Genomic DNA, 17,572 nt, shown 5'->3' on the forward strand with positions numbered 1-17,572 from the left:
TAGCGTCTCTCCCGGGACTCGACATTAACACACCGGTCTTCAAAGAGGACTGCTCTTCTCGAGGAAAGAGCCCGACCGGCCTTTGGGGAAAAAAATGAATTAATAAAGCTAATTCCGAGCCGAGAGCTAACGTTTCCGTCAAGGAATTAAAAATGAAAGATTATGGACACGTTAAAAGAAAGACCCCCCCTTCCCCCGAGTACTGACGTCCATCAGAGATGTTGATCTCCAGGTGGATCATTCCTTGCTCTTTGTCCAAGCCCAACCTGGACCTGAAACAGAATGACAGACAACAAGTTCATGCTAACACAACTCACGGAGCAATTCAAACCATTTATGAAATTAATGTGTCTAGAAGAAATTTCTCAAGTAGAAAAATGTGTAACTCAAGACGCCTTTTCCATGTAAAAAGCTAGCTGTCTACCTATTTAGCTGGATACCAAGCTAGCTAGCTATTAACTATCTAGCTGGCTAGGTATCTAGCCGGCTAGCTGGTGCGTGTCCCTGCCGCTGCTCACCCACAGAAAAAAAACGTATTCTGTGACTAGCTATCTCATTATTTAGCTGGCTACCTAGCTAGCTATCTATTTGCTGTCTAGCTGGCTATCTATTAGCTATCTAGCTGGCTAGGTATCTAGCCGGTTAGCTAGCTGGCTAGCTACCTATCTATTTCAGTTATTCCGGGTTCAGTGAACGCTGCACACCAACAAAAAAAATATTCGGTGACTAGCTATCTAGCTATTTAGCTGGCTACCTAGCTATCTATCTATTTGCTATTTAGCTGGCTATCTATTAGCTATCTAGCTGGCTAGGTATCTAACCGGCCACACGCGGCAGCGTTCACTCAACCCGGAAGTAACTCAAATAGATAGAAAGCGAGCTAGCTAGCTAATGGATAGATAATAAATAGATAGATAACCAGCCAGCCATATAGCTAATAGATAGCGAGCCAACTAGATAGCTAATAGATAGCTAGTCAGCCAGCCAGATAGATAATAGCTCGCTAGCTAAATCCTGTGACTGTAACGTGACCTTGAGAGTTTTGAAAGGCGCTTAGAAAGAAAATGTATTATTATTATTATTAGTAGTAGTAGACGTAGTAGTAGTCGTAGTAGTAGTAGTTGTAGTATTAGTATTAGTATTAGTATTAGTATTGCTGTTATTGATTATTATTATTATTATTATTATTATTATTATTATTATTATTAGAAAGCTAGTTAGCTAGATAGCTAATAGCTAGCTAGCTAGATAGCTAATAAAATTGATGGCTTTGGCTGAAGCTTGAAATGTATTTTTGTAACAAGAGGCAATGTTTTCCTGTAAAGGTGTTTCGCAACTTGAGTAGATGTACCGCGACCTGTAATCAGGAGCCCCCCCGACCACAAAATGCAGCATATATGACGAACCCCCCACGATGAAGCGTCCTCCTCGTGCTCTTCTGCCCCGCCCACCCTCGTAACACTTAATGACTAATTCAAAAAGAGGCTTTCAGCGCCAGATGTGGCTCATCTCGGAGGCAAGTATCTGAATGACAACAAATCCATGAGGGAAGTCACGCCAGATGGGGAACAATGCAATATAGACACCACTAGTGCTCTCTTCCAAGTGACCATAAAGGCAAAATGGAACCATTTTCTGGAGTGCCACTTTTTGGTCACAGGAGATTTATATGAAAAAAAAAAGAGATTTCAACTTTAAATATGATATGCATATTTGGAATGGATTGGATTAGATTTTCATAGGATCGCTGTGTAGAAATTTACATTTCCTGCAAAGTTGCTGGAGAGCCCACAAACTAGCTAAGGCACATCTGGCTACCGCTGCTCACCCGCAGAAAAACGTAACATGTGACTGTAAAGTGTCCTTGAGAGTTTTGAAAGGCGCTTATAAATGTATTTTTATTATTATTATTATTATTATTATTTTTATTTTTTTACTTTGTTACTTCCGGGTTCAGTGAACGCTGGCGCGTGTGGCTGCCGCTGCTCACCCGCAGAAAAACGTAACCTGTGACTGTAAAGTGTCCTTGAGAGTTTTGAAAGGCGCTTATAAATGTATTTTTATTATTATTATTTTTATTTTTTTACTTTCTTACTTCCGGGTTCAGTGAACGCTGGCGCGTGTGGCTGCCGCTGCTCACCCGCAGAAAAACGTAACCTGTGACTGTAAAGTGTCTTTGAGAGTTTTGAAAGGTGCTTATAAATGTATTTTATTATTATTATTATTATTATGTTTGTCTTTTTTTTTACTTTACTTCCGGGTTGAGTGAACACTGGCGCGTGTGGCTGCCGCTGCACACCCGCAGAAAAAAATATCTTGTGACTGTAAAGTGTCCTTCAGAGTTTTGAAAGGTGCTTATAAATATATTTCTATTATGATTTATTTATTAATTAATTTATTATATTTTTATTTATTTGTTATTTCCGAGTTGACTTGAGTTGAAATGTATTATTATTATTATTATTATTGTTATTATTATTATTATTATTATTAACGATTATTATTATTATTATTATTGTTTTTTTTGTTTCATAGCAAACACGAAACTGTAGCATCCATTGACGAAAAGAGATTATCTCACATCTCCTGTCCCACATGTAAATCCACTTCAATTCCAAGCCACGACAATTCCACACATGCATCGGTGCTCTGTGCTGACGCTTCCTTTCTTCTCATCATGGGCTCCACAAGTTAAGTGTTGTCAAATCAGTTTAAATTTGAAAGAGATTATCTCACATCTCCTGTCCCATATGTAAATTCGCTTCAATTCCAAGCCGCGACAAATCCACATACGCATCGGCGATCTGCGCTGATGCTTCCTTTCTTCTCATTGTGGGCTCCTCAAGTTAAGTGTGGTCAAATCGGTATGAATTTGAAAGAGATTATCTCGCATCTCCTGTCACATGTAAATCTGCTTCAATTCCAAGCCGCGACAGTCCCACAGTTGGAGACCAGGAGTTTGAATCGCAGACGCCTTACTTTGAAAACTCCATTATGCAAGATAATGTTCGACCAATAAGATAGAGTGCCTGTACCTAATGTATGTGCTGGCTGTCATACTAATAATACGACATTATTGTATTATGGATAATACACGTATAATAATCTGCCAGAGTTGGAAAAATAATGCCCCGAAACGGTTACGCAATCCATATTTCGCCGTCATGTTTGATGATTCGCCGGCGATAACGAGCGTCCTTGCGGGAGCAACTAATACAAGCGGCTCGTCGATAAAAATGACGGACGTGTGTGACCTGAAATGCGTTTTTTTTTTTATGGTCAAGGTGTATTTAGTCATTGCGAGGGGCTTTCAGGCTAAGGAGGGCGGGGGTGATTTTTCACGCCGACTGACAGCGGTGACCACTTGTTGTATTAATAGCGTGTGTTTTGACACGCCGCCGGATTCTTGTCATTTTCCGGACGTTCGCCAAGGTTCGGATATAACGAGGCGGCGTCCTGCCTCCCTCAGCATTCTATAATTGCTTGCCAGCTCCATCTTTTTTAATTGACTTTCTGTCCAATACTTCATCCTATTCTATCAGCAAACAGCGTCCGTCACCCTTACTCGCCCCCCTTTGCTCCGAGATGGAACCCCGGGCCATGTTAAACTGCCCCCCCCCCCCCCCCTCGCCAGACTCATAACTAATACACACGCACCCACCATCTACTGTATATTAAAAATGTTCTTGTAAATCATCTTTGTCGGGTCAGGGTTGGGTGACAGGAAGCAGCCGTGTAATTCCTTCGCAGTGTTAAAAAGAATTTATGGGAATGTTCCCATTGGAATTTTTTTTCCCGAGGAGGAATCAAATGGAAGAAGAAAAAAAAATGGAGGCTCTTCATCAAGATCGACTTCAGAAAGAGCAAAAAAAAAAAAAAAAATATTGTGAAAGGCCATTTTGGAAGCGTGAAAATTTTTAAAGCCCTAACCCTCGCTTGAAATATGAACATTTGCATAAAAGCCTCATTCAGAATCCAAACATTGATTTTAAATCCTTTCTAAAAGTACAAACTTAAAGGACAACCGACACCTCCGGACAAGTTGCGTCCATAATTTCTAAAATCACTTCAAATGACTTCTACTGAGCGCATTTTACAAAGATTCCACCGCATACAGCTTTATTTTACATTTTAAGACTTGCGCTGAATATTCAGGAAGTCTTGTTTTTTAGTTGATGACGATCCCCGACGTGACGTCACAGAGGGAACGCCCTTGACCGAAAAAGCGACACACAATGCATTTTGGGTACCTTTTTTCATCTGAAAACACCGTGTTGATGACGAAATTAGAAGGAAAACGACATAAATAACGCGATGGTGAATCGTTGTGTGTCGCAGCCAATGACATACATTCCCAGCGGACAAATCAGCCCATTTCCAACTGAGCTTGTGCGCCATCTTGTGCATTTTCTGGGACGCTACATTGGAGTCCAGAAGGCTCGAATTGATCTGGGAGGACTCCTTTAATCGATTGCAAACATTTATGCTTTCCTCTTCGGAACTATTTGAATCATATTCATAACTGGATGAGTAACAAGAAAGCATCTTCTCCAAATCTGAACTCTCTGAAGCCATTGTATTGATTCTGGAGCAAGGCAGTTTGTGAAGGAGTATCCTGGTGTGATGTCACAAACAAGGAGGCGGGACTTTCTTAATCTATCCAGTTCCAAGCTTATTTTGTGGCAGTTTTGGGACACTAAGTCATTTTTATTGGTGTTTTGCATTTGACTAAAAATATCAGCCTGCGTGTTTTAGGTATTTTAGATGCTATAAAACGTTTTTCTGATGTCAGTTAGGAAACACAAAAATGGTGTCGGTTGTCCCTTAAACAATAGTTGAATAAACCGTTATTCCTACTTGTAAGGTTATAGTTATAATGTCCCTGCAGGGGAAACGGTAACGAAAATTAGTGATGCTTCGTGAAGCACTTGTGATATTTTTTGACTCCTCTAGATTCTTGATTTAAATATGAAGGTTAGTGCAATGGAAATTGATTCAAATTGCACTGCATATTTTTTAAACCAAGAGTGCCATCTTGAGGACTCAAAAACGATCACAAGTGCTTCATGAAGCTTCATGAAGGAAAATATGGGTTTGCTAGCTCGGAGGAGTATCTCGTAACCGAATTCTGCACAACGGTGGGCTGTGATGAAAAGGCATTTTCATCGTTTTCACATTCGTTTGGAAGCAAGACTATATATGCACATTTTACAACCACGAACAGAACTTGCGATCCTGGTGTTCCAACTGTGATCCCGACGTAGCACGTTAGAAAAAAAAAAGAACCAAAATGGAACCCCTACAGTCGCCTTTTTTTTTTTCTGACAATGCAGCCCGTAAATGCGGAGTGACTCACGCTGCAGCATCACATCCGCTCCGAATCGATCAATGTCTGTTCATCGGGTGACATTTGTCTGGTAAAAAGTACAAATTGATTTAAAAAAAAAACGTTGAAAGAAACGGTTGGAAATTTCGCAAGATATGATGAAGCCCGGCTGGCACTGCAAAGCGGTTTAGGAAGGAAAAAGTTGTTGTGGTAAATTATGCATTGTTAATTTATTTATTTATTTTGCATAATGTACGAAGCTTCTAGTTTACACATGAAGGTTAATATTTAATAACGTGAAGGCATTCAACTCATGAAATATCGAGTCATCACATCCATACACTGCCCGCGCCGCTTTTTAGTTTTGACGTCTGATGAATATTAATTTCTGACCCCAGGCATTTGTTTGCACGCGTCGGAGTCTTTTATCAATGTAAATACTCTGGATTAAAAGCGCCCCGATCAATATTTCATTCAAAAGCGCCTTTTTATTGTTGGTTTTGAGAGCAATCAAGTGGAAAGAGATGACGCCGGCGTGTTCAATGCAGGCGGGCGCCAACTATTGTTTACCTGACAACTCCTTGCAGAATGAAGAGAAGTATTAAGTCAACAGCCAGGGTATTAAAGGACAACCGACACCATTTTTTTGTTTCCTAACTGACATCAGAAAAACGTTTTATAGCATCTAAAATACCCAAAACACGAAGGCTGATATTTTTAGTCAAATGCAAAACAACAATAAAAATGACTTAAAGTGTCCCAAAACCGCCACAAAATTAGCTCAAAACTGGGAACATTCAGAAAGTCCAGCCCCCTTGTTCGTGACGTCACAAAATGCCTTGCTCCAGAATCAATACAATGGCCTCAGAGAGTTCAGATTGGGAGAAGATGCTTTCTTGTTACTCATCCAGTTATGAATATGATTCAAATAGTTCCGAAGCGGAAAGCATACATGTTTGCAATCGATTAAAGAAGTCCTTCCGTAATCAATTCTCGATAAAAAATAAAAAATGCACAAGATGGCGCCCAAGCTCCGTTGGAAATGGGCTGATTTGTCTGCTGGGAATTTGTGTCAACTTAATACCTTTATGCGTTTCACTGCAATTGGTAGTCTTGGTGCGACACACAACAATTCACAAACGCGTTATTTATGTATTTTTCCTTCTAATTTTGCGATCAACACGTTGTTTTCAGACAAAAAAAAGTGCCCAAAATGCATTGGTTGTCGCTTTGTCGGTCAGGGGCGTTCCTTCCGTGATGTCACGTCAGGCATCGTCATCAACTCGAAAACAAGACTTCCTGAATATTCAGCGAGAGTCTTAAAATGTAAAATATAGCTATACGCCATGGAATATTTGTAAAATACGCTCAATAGAACTCATTTGAAGTGATTATACAAATTATGGACGCAACTTGACAGCGGCGTCGGTTGTCCTTTAAAATTATTTTTAAAATGTGGCCCATTTTTGACCTATCCAAAACCTCCCATCAGCAAATAACATTTTTTGGGGGGGATGTATTGAATTGTATGCATTTTCCATGCGCCGATTTCTTAACTCACCAGTAGAATCTGTTAGGGACAACGTTGTTGTGCACAAGCTGCCACCTCCTGCCAAATTCCACGGAGACATACAGCTGGAAAGAAGAAAAATCAAAGATCACATTCAAGGTAGGATTACGACCAACTGCTAAAAAAATAAAATAAAAATAAAAATGCCGGAGTCTTTATTTTGAGAAGTGCTGTAAGAGGATGAACTACGCCGTGAGTGCAAATTTAATGCTGAAGATGAAATGCTCTGTAGACAGTGGGCGCTTTTTGATCTGCAAATCTGCTTCTGTAGTGAAAAAAATCTTCCTACACTGACTCAGCGGCATTGCAGCTTAAATGTATTATTTTTATATGTTTATTTCTTTATTATTATTATTATTATTATTATTATTATGATTGACAACCACGCTGACTTTTTTACATTTTTTATCCATCCCCATTGAAATGAATGGCAAACTCATTGCGACCTTATGCATCCGGGTCATGGCATCACTTGAAAAGTTTGCAAGAATCATTTGTTACGCCCCTCAACGTCCCAATCACCAAAGACTATAAAATAACAGAACGTAGACATTTTAATTGGTTAATGAACTATGTAATAACCTCTTCCTGTGAAGGAGTTTACCAAGTGGTAAATTAGTCCAAGGCCAGATCTCCTACATGAAGATGACAATTTAACAGGCTGTGTCTGTTCACCTCAGATTGACCCCAGATTTTTTTGTGCTTCCATTGTGGGCCTTGTGTTCAGCGGCATGAACCTGTTAAAGGACAACCGACATCATTTTTTTGTTTCCTAACTGACATCAGAAAAAACGTTTTATAGCATCTAAAATACCCAAAACACGCAGTATGACATTTTTATTCAAATGCAAAGCACCAATAAAAATGACTTAAAGTGTCCAAAATCTGCAAAAAAAATTGAGCTGCGAATTGGGCATTTTCAGAAAGTCCCGCCCCCAGTTCGTGACGTCACGCCAAGACGTCTTGCATTGCAGGAGAATCAAAACAATGGCTTCAAATTCAGAGAATATGCTTTCTTGTTACACATCCAGTTATGAATATGATTCAAATAGTTCTGAAGAGGAAAGCATACATGTTTGCAGTCGATTAAAGAATTTATTCCGTATCATTTTGAGGCATCAGGGGTGGGAAATGTCGCACCCAAGGGAGGCAGAAAATGGCGACAAAGCCGTGTAGGGAATTAGTCAGCCCGTTTTCCATGGCTGATAAATTCCTTCCATGGAGCTTGGTCGCCCTCTTCTGGCGGCTTTTCGGTGCAACATGAGGTTTTCAGACCAAACAAGTACAGCAAAATACATTGACGTGATGGAAGGACTGCTACAATGTGTCTTTTTTTTTCGGACAGGGGCGTTCCTTCAGTGACGTCACATACGGACTCGTCACCAACTCAAAAACAAGACTTCCTGAATATTCAGTGCGAGTCTTAAAAGGTTAAATATAGCTATATGCGGTGGAATCTTTGTAAAATACGCTCAGTAAAAGTCAGTTGAAGCCATTTTACAAATTATGGACACCACTTGTCCGGAGAGGTCGGTTGTCCTTTAAATATAATAACTACTTTTCTGTCTATTCTCTATCAATTGTCTATTTAAAGAGGACTAATTTAGCACCCTCTTCCTCTGCGGAGGTCAACAAAGATGAATATTCCATTATATGTCACGACCCCACAAGAGGAAATAATGCTTCTTCAGTAGATCCTAAGTGAAGTGAACATATGCTTGGAAAATTACGGCTCTGACACTTACCATGCGGTTACATCATCGCAACGATGCTAAAGGGACACATCTAATTGGTTCATTTGCCATGCGGCTCAGATGAAGGTCAGACGGCTTTCTGGCTAAAAAAAAAAAGCTAACCAAAGGGGAGTGTGAAAGGACCCGTTTAACTATTCAGACAGTTGGCCTGTTAGCGCCAAAAACGCTCTTAGCAGGATCCACATCATTTTTTTGTCTCATCTCGCCACTTGCAACTTTTAAAAAGACAAGACAATCAATAAATGGAAAATGAAAGCAATCCGAGAGTAATGGCGCCGCGGGAGTGATGAAAGAAAGGCTTGAAATTGCTCTTTACAAAGACATACGGAATGACCGCGGGGCAAACTTGTCCAGTGCATCTTTATTGGGGAGGTGGATGGTTTGTCCACGAGGCTTTCATCTTCTCACCGCACCATTTATCTCACTTCTCGCACCTCGTCTGCTTGGCTCTCTTGATATCAAGTGGTGCTATACGGTGAGACGGGGGGGGTGAAGTTTGATGTCTACAACGTTGAGCGGAGCAGACAGCGGGTTTCTCCCAAACTAATGAAGGCAGTGCGCGTTTGTGTGTGCGCGTTAGTGTGCGCGCGCCTGCGTCGATACCACCTGTCATCTTTCGCCAGGTCACAGTTTGGTAGCCTCGTTCGAGTTGGTGTTGTCTGTGATGTCACCAGTTGGTTACCTTTTAAAGGACAACCGACACCATTTTTTGATTAAAAAAAAAAAAACGTTTTATAGCATCTAAAATAGCCAAAACACATACAAAAATACACAAAATACACAAAACATCACGCCAGAATGTCTTGCCTTACTCTTGAATCAAAACAATGGCTTCAGATTTGGAGAATATGCTTTCTTGTTACTCATCCAGTTATGAATATGATTCAAATAGTTCTGAAGAGGAAAGCATACATGTTTGCAATCGATGAAAGTCGTTCCGTATCAATTCGAGACATCTGGACTCCAATGTATCGTCCCAGAAAATGCACAAGATGGCGCCCAAGCTCCGTTGGAAATGGTCATCGTCATCAACTTGAAAACAAGACTTCTTGAATATTCAGCGGGAGTCTTAAAATGTCATGTATTATTATTATTGGAAGGCCGTAATGTGACATTCCCGCATGATTTCAGTTCAAGTATGATTAGCATGAAGCGAATGATCTAAAGGCAACGCTTTGTATTTATTTTTGTAATTATTATTTGTGTATTTATTTCTTGAGGTCGTTATTTATTTATTTGTTTATTTATTTATCCATTTATCTATTTCTTTGTTTATTTGTGTGTTTGTGTGTTTATTAATTTGTTTGTGTATTTATTTAATGTATTTGTTTGTGTATTTATTTCTTTGCTTGTGTATTTATTCATTTATTTATTTATTTGCTTGTGTTTTTATTTATATATATATTTATTTTTGTGTTTATTTATTTGTATGTGTATTTGTTTATTTCTTTGTGTATTTATTTATGTACTTATTGGCTTTTTATTTATGTACTTATTTGCTTCCATCCATCCATCTGTCTATCTGTCTGTCTAGCTAGCTAGCTATCTGGCGGGCTATCTAGCTATCTTTCTAGATAAGTAGCTATTTAGCCAGCTAAGTAGCTATCTATTTACTACACATACTGTAATATATTTTTTTAAATTAATACAAATTAATAAAAAAGAATTGAGGGGCGGGATTGAAGTGAATTTTCATGAATTCATGAGTGAGGTCGGCCATGGCTCATGGCCCTCCCGTCTCTCTGCTCTCCTCATCCGATGTAAAATCTGACTGAAATCTCACGTGGCACTAACGAGTGCACGATCAGCATCACCTTTTTTGCTTCCATCCGACGATTGTGTTAACGCTGCTTTTTCTTTTTAAATCCTCATCTCCCTTTTTTTTAGGAGGGGGGTTTTCAACTGACAGCTTTCGGTGTTACCTTTTGGTCGTGGCTGTAAGCCAGGATCCAATCTTCCTGCTCCGGGTGGAAAAGAAGACTGAGGATATCAAAGGCTAAGCTGTGTTTCTGATAGGACGCCCCCTCGTCAAGGCTAATGAGCAGGCTGTTCTCCACCTCCGGGTCGGTCAGGAGCATGATCTGAAATGAGAGGAGAAAGACGACGACGGGGATCAACGCCCCAACCTGACAGCAACCGCGCCGGAGGGCCTCGCTTGCGCTAACGCGGTGTGCTCTTCTCACTCCACGCAGATACACACACTCATGCCGCAGCCTCCCGCGGGGCTGTTTTGCACTGAAAATGATAGCAGCTAGCGCGCGGTGATGATGAGCCCTGACAGGCGGTGTTGGTCTTCTCTCTCTACACGGAGACCGGCAAAACTTACCTTGCGCTTGATGAAAAGCTTTCTTCAGCCGTCCTCTGTACTTCTTTGAAGGTGTCGGACGTTTCGCTTCTTATCCAAGAGGCTTCGTCAGCGAACTAAAATCTTTTGCTGGCAGTTTCGGCCCGATATATATATCCTTACTGTCCAGATGTGGCGGTGCCAGAGTCTGCTATGATTAGTCCCTGCTCCCTAAAGCCACGTGATTGGTCAAGAACGCGGCAGTGAGTGGAGGAGGTTTAAACATTAAAGAGACAGTCAGACGACAGTGATAGTTTCAACTTTGATAGTACAAAGGCAGAGTGTAGACTGCAAGGTTAAAATATCCCATCAATCAGGCTGCACAAATAACCCGCACAAGCCATCTGTACACTTGATGCAAAAAGCTATCAACGCAGCTAAACAGAACACAATTGATGAGGAACTAGATAAAATTATGGCAGAGAAAGCACCTACAAGGTATCATTTCTCAAGAAGGTGAATGAAGAAGTGTTATTCGTGTGTTTAATGCTGAAGAAACCGGTCACTCCATTCAATCAAGCCATCAACGACCATCACAAAGGTAAATAAAACGACTTTAATATACAGTACAGTTTATTTCCTTAATTATAATACCATAGCACATTTATTTATATATTATTTATATATATATTATTTATATAAAATATATACACATATATATTTTATGTCATTTTAAGGCTTAGAAAATTAGAAAGTAGAAAAGTATGTTTGTTGGGGACCTGGGAATGGATTATTGTCATTTTAATGGTTTCCTATGAGAAATTATTTTTTGGGATACACACTTTTCACCTTACACACTCTGTCTGGGAGCCAAGTAAGTTCGTAAGCCAAGGTATCACTGTATTTTGTTTTTCATTTGGCAGCCTATCTTTTGGGATGCACTAATTTTTGCCTTAAAGTGTCTATCGGTTTGAAATAAGTAGGAATTTTGTGTTGCCAAATGGCTCTTTGTAGTTTTTCAGAAACTCCTGCAAAACTGCTACTCCTCTCATTTTAGTATCGTCCACATTTTTGATTTCATTCCCTATTGTTTCCTTTTGACATCCGACACCTTCCAAGAAGTCCAGATGACGGCTGAAGAAACCTTTTCATCGATGGACCAATCCTGTACGACTGAGAGCTTACACAGACCTACCTTGCGCTTGTTGTTGGGACTGACGTACAAGTAGCTCAGGATGATCTTGGGCCCCACTTTCTCATTAAGTTTCTCGTACGTGCTGCCGTAATCGGTGGATCTAAAATTCAATTAAGAGGATAGGATGAAATAGGGGTGGGGTGCGTGGGGGGCAGTGCAACACCTAGCGGTTGGGATGCTGATGCTATCATTAAGAATGTCAGGCAGGCGGAAAATTGCAACAGCAGAATTCGGCAAGCAATTTGCTAGATGAATGGAGATTTCTTTAATTATCAAAAATAAACAAGAATATCCCGTGTAGCATGCATCGTCAGGGGATGACTTCTCATGATGATGATTGGTAGTATTATTGCCGTTGAGGCTCGCTGGCCATATTTTTATACTTGACTTTAAAGGACAACCCACGTCACTTTTTTGTTTCCTCACTGACATCAGAAAAACGTTTTATAGTTAATAAAATGAAATGAAAATGAAACGAATAAATGAACAAATAAAAATGAAAAAATAAACGAATAAATAAATAAATAAATAAATAAATAAATAAATAAATAAATAAATAAATAAAACGATGAAAACTCCAACTAATAATAAAAGCCTCATGAAAACGATGCCATTTGGCAAAATGACAAAATAAATAATCGATAAACACATTGAATAAATAAGCACACACACACAACACACACAATGGACAAAAACTAAATAAATTAAAAAAAAACAAGAAAGAAAGAAATGAATAAATAAACACATAAAATAAACACAAACTAAATAAAGAAACAAAAATATAAATTAATTAATTAATGGACAAATAAATACATAAAAAGCATGCATGAAAGAAAGAAATGAATAAATAAACACATAAAATAAAGAAAGAAAGAAAGAAACAAATAAATAAATGAATAAATGAAAAAATAAATGAATAAATAAATGAATAAATAAAGGAATGAATCAATGAATAAATAAATAAATAAATGAACGAGCGAACAAAAAATGCAATAAATGAATAAACGAAGAAATGAATAAATACATAAATAAATGAATGAATGAACGAATAAATAAATGAATACATGAATACATGAATAAATGAATGTTGGAATAAATAAATAAATAAATAAATAAATGAATGAAGAAATGAACGAGCGAACAAACAAATAACTGAATAAACGAATATCTAAATAAATAAATGAACGAACAAACAAATGAATAAATGAATGAATAAACAAAGAATCAACCAAACAAACAAACAAACAAAAGAATGAATAAAAGAATAAAAGAATACAAGAATAAAAGAATAAAAGAATAAAAGAATAAAAGAATAAACGAATAAAAGAATACAAGAATAAAAGAATAAATGTTCCAAAAACTAAAATAAACGATGTAAAACGAAACAAGAGTCAAAATGAAATAAAATAACTGTGGAAAAAAAAGAAATCTATTATAAGCTCGATGAATGGGTAATGAATGCACCATGAGCATAAACATTTCTTAGTAGCTTTGACCCAACATTGGGTTACTTCGAACCCATCATTTATCCGATGCTTCTCCTTCTAAACTCCATTTTCATATCTTACCTCCACAATGAACTCTCCGTCACTCTACCCGAGCTGAAGTCGTAGTATTTGGTCAACATGAGGATCACCTGGAACATACAGCATCCATATTTACATTAGCGCGGATTCCTACTTTCAAGCTAATCTTCTTCCGTCGAAATAAGACACGCTCCAATGTCAGATATTTATGCAGGTAGGACTACGGCGTCATAATTCAACGGGCGCAGACACCAGGCTTCGTAAATCTCAGGGACATCTTTTCTAGTAGGCTATCATAAAACCTGTCACGGGATGCACAAGCTTTTTACTTTATAGCCGCGTAAAGCTGTCCATTCCCTTGTTCATTACTTATGGTGTTAATATGGAAAAAAAAAAGGGGGGTGAATGTTCGGACTTTTTTTTTTTGTCTTCTTGGCCGTAGGAACACGGATAGGAGCGATTTTGAACACGGTGACTTGAGAAGAGTTGCTTTCCCTCCGTGAGTCGTTAGCGGGAAACACGGGAGGAAATGGATGAAAAGGTTTCTTCAGCCGTCATCTGTACTTCTATACATTTATTTATTCGTTCATTTATTCATTTATTTATGTATTTATTCAATTATTTATTCATTTATTTATTCATTTCTTCGTTTATTCATTTATTGCATTTTTTTGTTCGCTCGTTCATTTATTTATTTATTTATTTATTTATTTATTTATTTATTCATTGATTCATTCCTTTATTCCCATCCAAGAAGCTTCGTCAGCAAATTCAAGTCTTACTGGTAGTTTCGGACGTACCACATAAAATAAATACATAAAATAAACACATAAAATAAAGAAAGAAACAAACAAATAAATAAATGAATAAATCAAAAAATGAATGAATGAATAAATAAATGAATAAATAAATGAATGAATGAATAAATAAATAAATAAACGAGCGAACAAAAAATGAAATAAATGAATAAACGAAGAAATGAATAAATAAATGACTAAATAAATAAATGAATAAATGAACGAATAAATAAATGAATAAATGAATACATGAATAAACGAATGTTGGAACAAATAAATAAATAAATAAATAAATACATGAATACATGAAGAAATGAACGAGCGAACAAACAAATAAATAAATGAATAAAAGAATAAATGAATATATATAAATAAATGAACGAGCAAACAAATGAATGAATAAATGAATTAATAAACAAAAATCAACCAAACAAACTGACCTATATGTATATATTGCTAGCTTTGAGGTGCATATGTACTGCCGATTGAGGCCCACTAGTATCATCCCTGCGATGTTGATAAAGTCTTTTTTTGAGAATTTTAGTCTCCCCAATGTATTGCTCTTTACAATTTTCATTTTTACAATGTATTGAATAAACTACAATACTTTGTTTTTCATTTGGCAGCCTATCTTTTGGATGCACTAATTTTTGCCTTAATTGTGTATTCGAGTCACACATGTTGACTAAACAGCATTAAACAGCATGAAACTTTTAAAGGACAACCGACGTCTCCGGACAAGTTGTGTCCATAATTTGTAAAATAGCTTCAAATGACTTGTACTGAGCGTATTTTACAAAGATTCCACCACATATAGCTATATTTTACATTTTAAGACTCGCGCTGAATATTCAGGAAGTCTTGTTTTTGAGTTGGTGACGAGTCCGTACGTGACGTCACTGAAGGAACGCGCCTGACCGAAAAAAAGACACATTGTAGCAGTCCTTCCATCACGTCAATGTATTTTGCTGTAGTTGTTTGGTCTGAAAACCTCGTGTTGCACCAAAAAGCCACCAGAAGGGGGCGACCAAGCTCCATGGAAGGAATTTATCAGCCTGCGGAAACGGGCTGATTAATTCATCACAGGAGCTTGGACGCCATTTTCTGCCTCTTTTTGGGTGATACATTTCCCCCCAACGTTGCCTCAAAATGGAACGGAATAAATTATTTTTAATTCAATTTCCATTATTTTTAACCCAACAGGTCTTAGGAACGTATAAATCAGAAGTAGAATTATTTATATCCCACAAAAAAAAAAACACAAGCTGAAGAAATGTTTCGATTTCAAGCAATTAAAATTCCAGCTTGGATCTTTTCCAAGCTTGGAGTGACACATCAAAAACAGTAAGAACCCACTTCCAATAAAATGCCCTTTACATCCTCCCAGTGTTGCTCCCTCATGGACAAGTCACACTCATCGGGGAAAAAAATGTCACATACGGGGACGAATCGTTTGAACCATCCTCTGAGTCTCGCTTATTTTTCTGCATTCAGCCAAATGTCACTCATATACAGAAACTTTCAAGGGGTAGGAGGGGTTTTAACGTTAAAAACATCCACCTCCTCGATGCATTATTCACTTTGTAGATGTTTGCGAGAGAAGCAGGTGTTTGAAGCCCTTTCCACGCACACATAACAAGGTACGGCGGCCATGTCTTATTTATAAGCTCCTTTATTTTTGTACCCCCCCCTTTTGCGTTGCAACAAAAGGTGTCATATTGTCACGCGGGCGACCCCGTGACTGCGCCGCCCATTCAAGTACGCTATCATCAACATATCCGACGGATTACTCAACATCCAAAAGCAAGCAAAAAAAGATGGTACGCTATCTAATCCTTTTGTAAAAAAAAAAAAAAAAGCTGAAACCTCAGAGGGTAAACTAGAACCCGGACGACTGCAGTCATTATGCAGGAATGAATAGCGGCTTAATAGTGGGTTTAAAGGGATTAGCCCGTAGAGATGATTCGCGCCGAATGAAGGTGTAGCAATAGCGTAGTTATCAATTTACGGCGGAGGGGTGTTTTGTTGAAGGTATGAAGCCCTTTTGACAAATGAAATCAAAGACGGTGACAATTGGTGATGACTCCCAGTCAGTCACCGATCGGCTCTTATCAGCAATTGCCTTGAACGGAATTAGCGCATCAATAAAAGTGTCGTGGCATTTAGCAAGTGCAATTAAACAGACGGATGATTGCGTGAAAGCAATCAGAGCAGGGCGTTGACGACGGGAATATGAAGACAAATATTTATTAGGGTTATGCGTGTTTGCATATGGGCACGTCGGAGAACTGCCGCATACCGTTACGTGAAACTTTTGCAATGAATGAGTACATTGATAACTCAGTTTATGAACGCTTTAGTTTACAAACGTTTCGCATTCTGAGAATATAATCTTGGCATACGAAATAGTTTTTGGCTAACAAAGCAAACCACACAGCGCCACAGTGGCTGGCGGACTAGTTTTCGACACTATCTTTCTTTGAGTGCAAACACGGTTTGTTATCGAGTGGAGTACTTTTGCTATAATGGGACTGAAAAAGACCCCACCACAGGCTAGTGTTAAGACGAAGAGGACACAAAAGAAAAATACGGTCGAGCAGAAGAAGGAGATCATCGAAAAACATGCATTTGTGTGATTTAGCTGTCCAAGTACCATTACGCTAAGTCGACCATTGCTACCATCCGTTGACAACTACCATCACAAAGGTAAATAAAATGACTTTATTATACAGTACAGTTTATTTCTTTAATTACATTACAATAGCACATTTATTATACATAAAATAAGGTATATTTTGTGTAGTTTTAAGATTTGTTTCATAGAAAAAAATATGTTTTAAGATGACCTGGGAACGGATTATTTTCATTTTAAGGGTTTCTTATGGGAAATAAATGTTTGGAAGATGAACTTTTTGGGAACCACTTAAGTTCGTAAACTGAGGTATCACTGTACTTTGATCAAGAGTCGATGCGGAAACATCCTTGAGAAGACAATAGTAACACGCTAAGCGATTTTACACATACGCTAAAATGTGCGAGACACCATCTGTGCCACAACTTAGACCTGATTTTATTGAGGTAATTGACTGTCCCTCATATACGCTTTACTCTGTCTACCTT

The 17,572-nt window shown here is 38.3% G+C and overlaps 1 protein-coding gene across 2 annotated transcripts in view; it reads right to left on the bottom strand.

Annotated features, from left to right (window-relative positions):
- The window catches only part of LOC148889685 (VPS10 domain-containing receptor SorCS1-like), a 116,646-nt gene that overhangs the window by 34,502 nt on the left and 64,572 nt on the right, over positions 1-17,572 (bottom strand). For both annotated transcript variants that reach the window (XM_089011884.1, XM_089011883.1), the window contains 5 exons: positions 13,698-13,765; positions 12,130-12,229; positions 10,573-10,731; positions 6,888-6,961; positions 208-272 (listed from right to left, as the gene is read on the bottom strand). In XM_089011884.1, coding sequence (XP_088868010.1) covers positions 208-272; positions 6,888-6,961; positions 10,573-10,731; positions 12,130-12,229; positions 13,698-13,756 — 457 coding nt within the window. In that variant the 5' untranslated portion in view covers positions 13,757-13,765. The remainder of the gene's footprint in view (positions 1-207; positions 273-6,887; positions 6,962-10,572; positions 10,732-12,129; positions 12,230-13,697; positions 13,766-17,572) is intronic.

Source organism: Hippocampus bargibanti, linkage group LG13 (assembly GCF_051943395.1).
Source record: "Hippocampus bargibanti isolate YZ-2025 linkage group LG13, ASM5194339v1, whole genome shotgun sequence".
NCBI lineage: Eukaryota > Metazoa > Chordata > Actinopteri > Syngnathiformes > Syngnathidae > Hippocampus > Hippocampus bargibanti.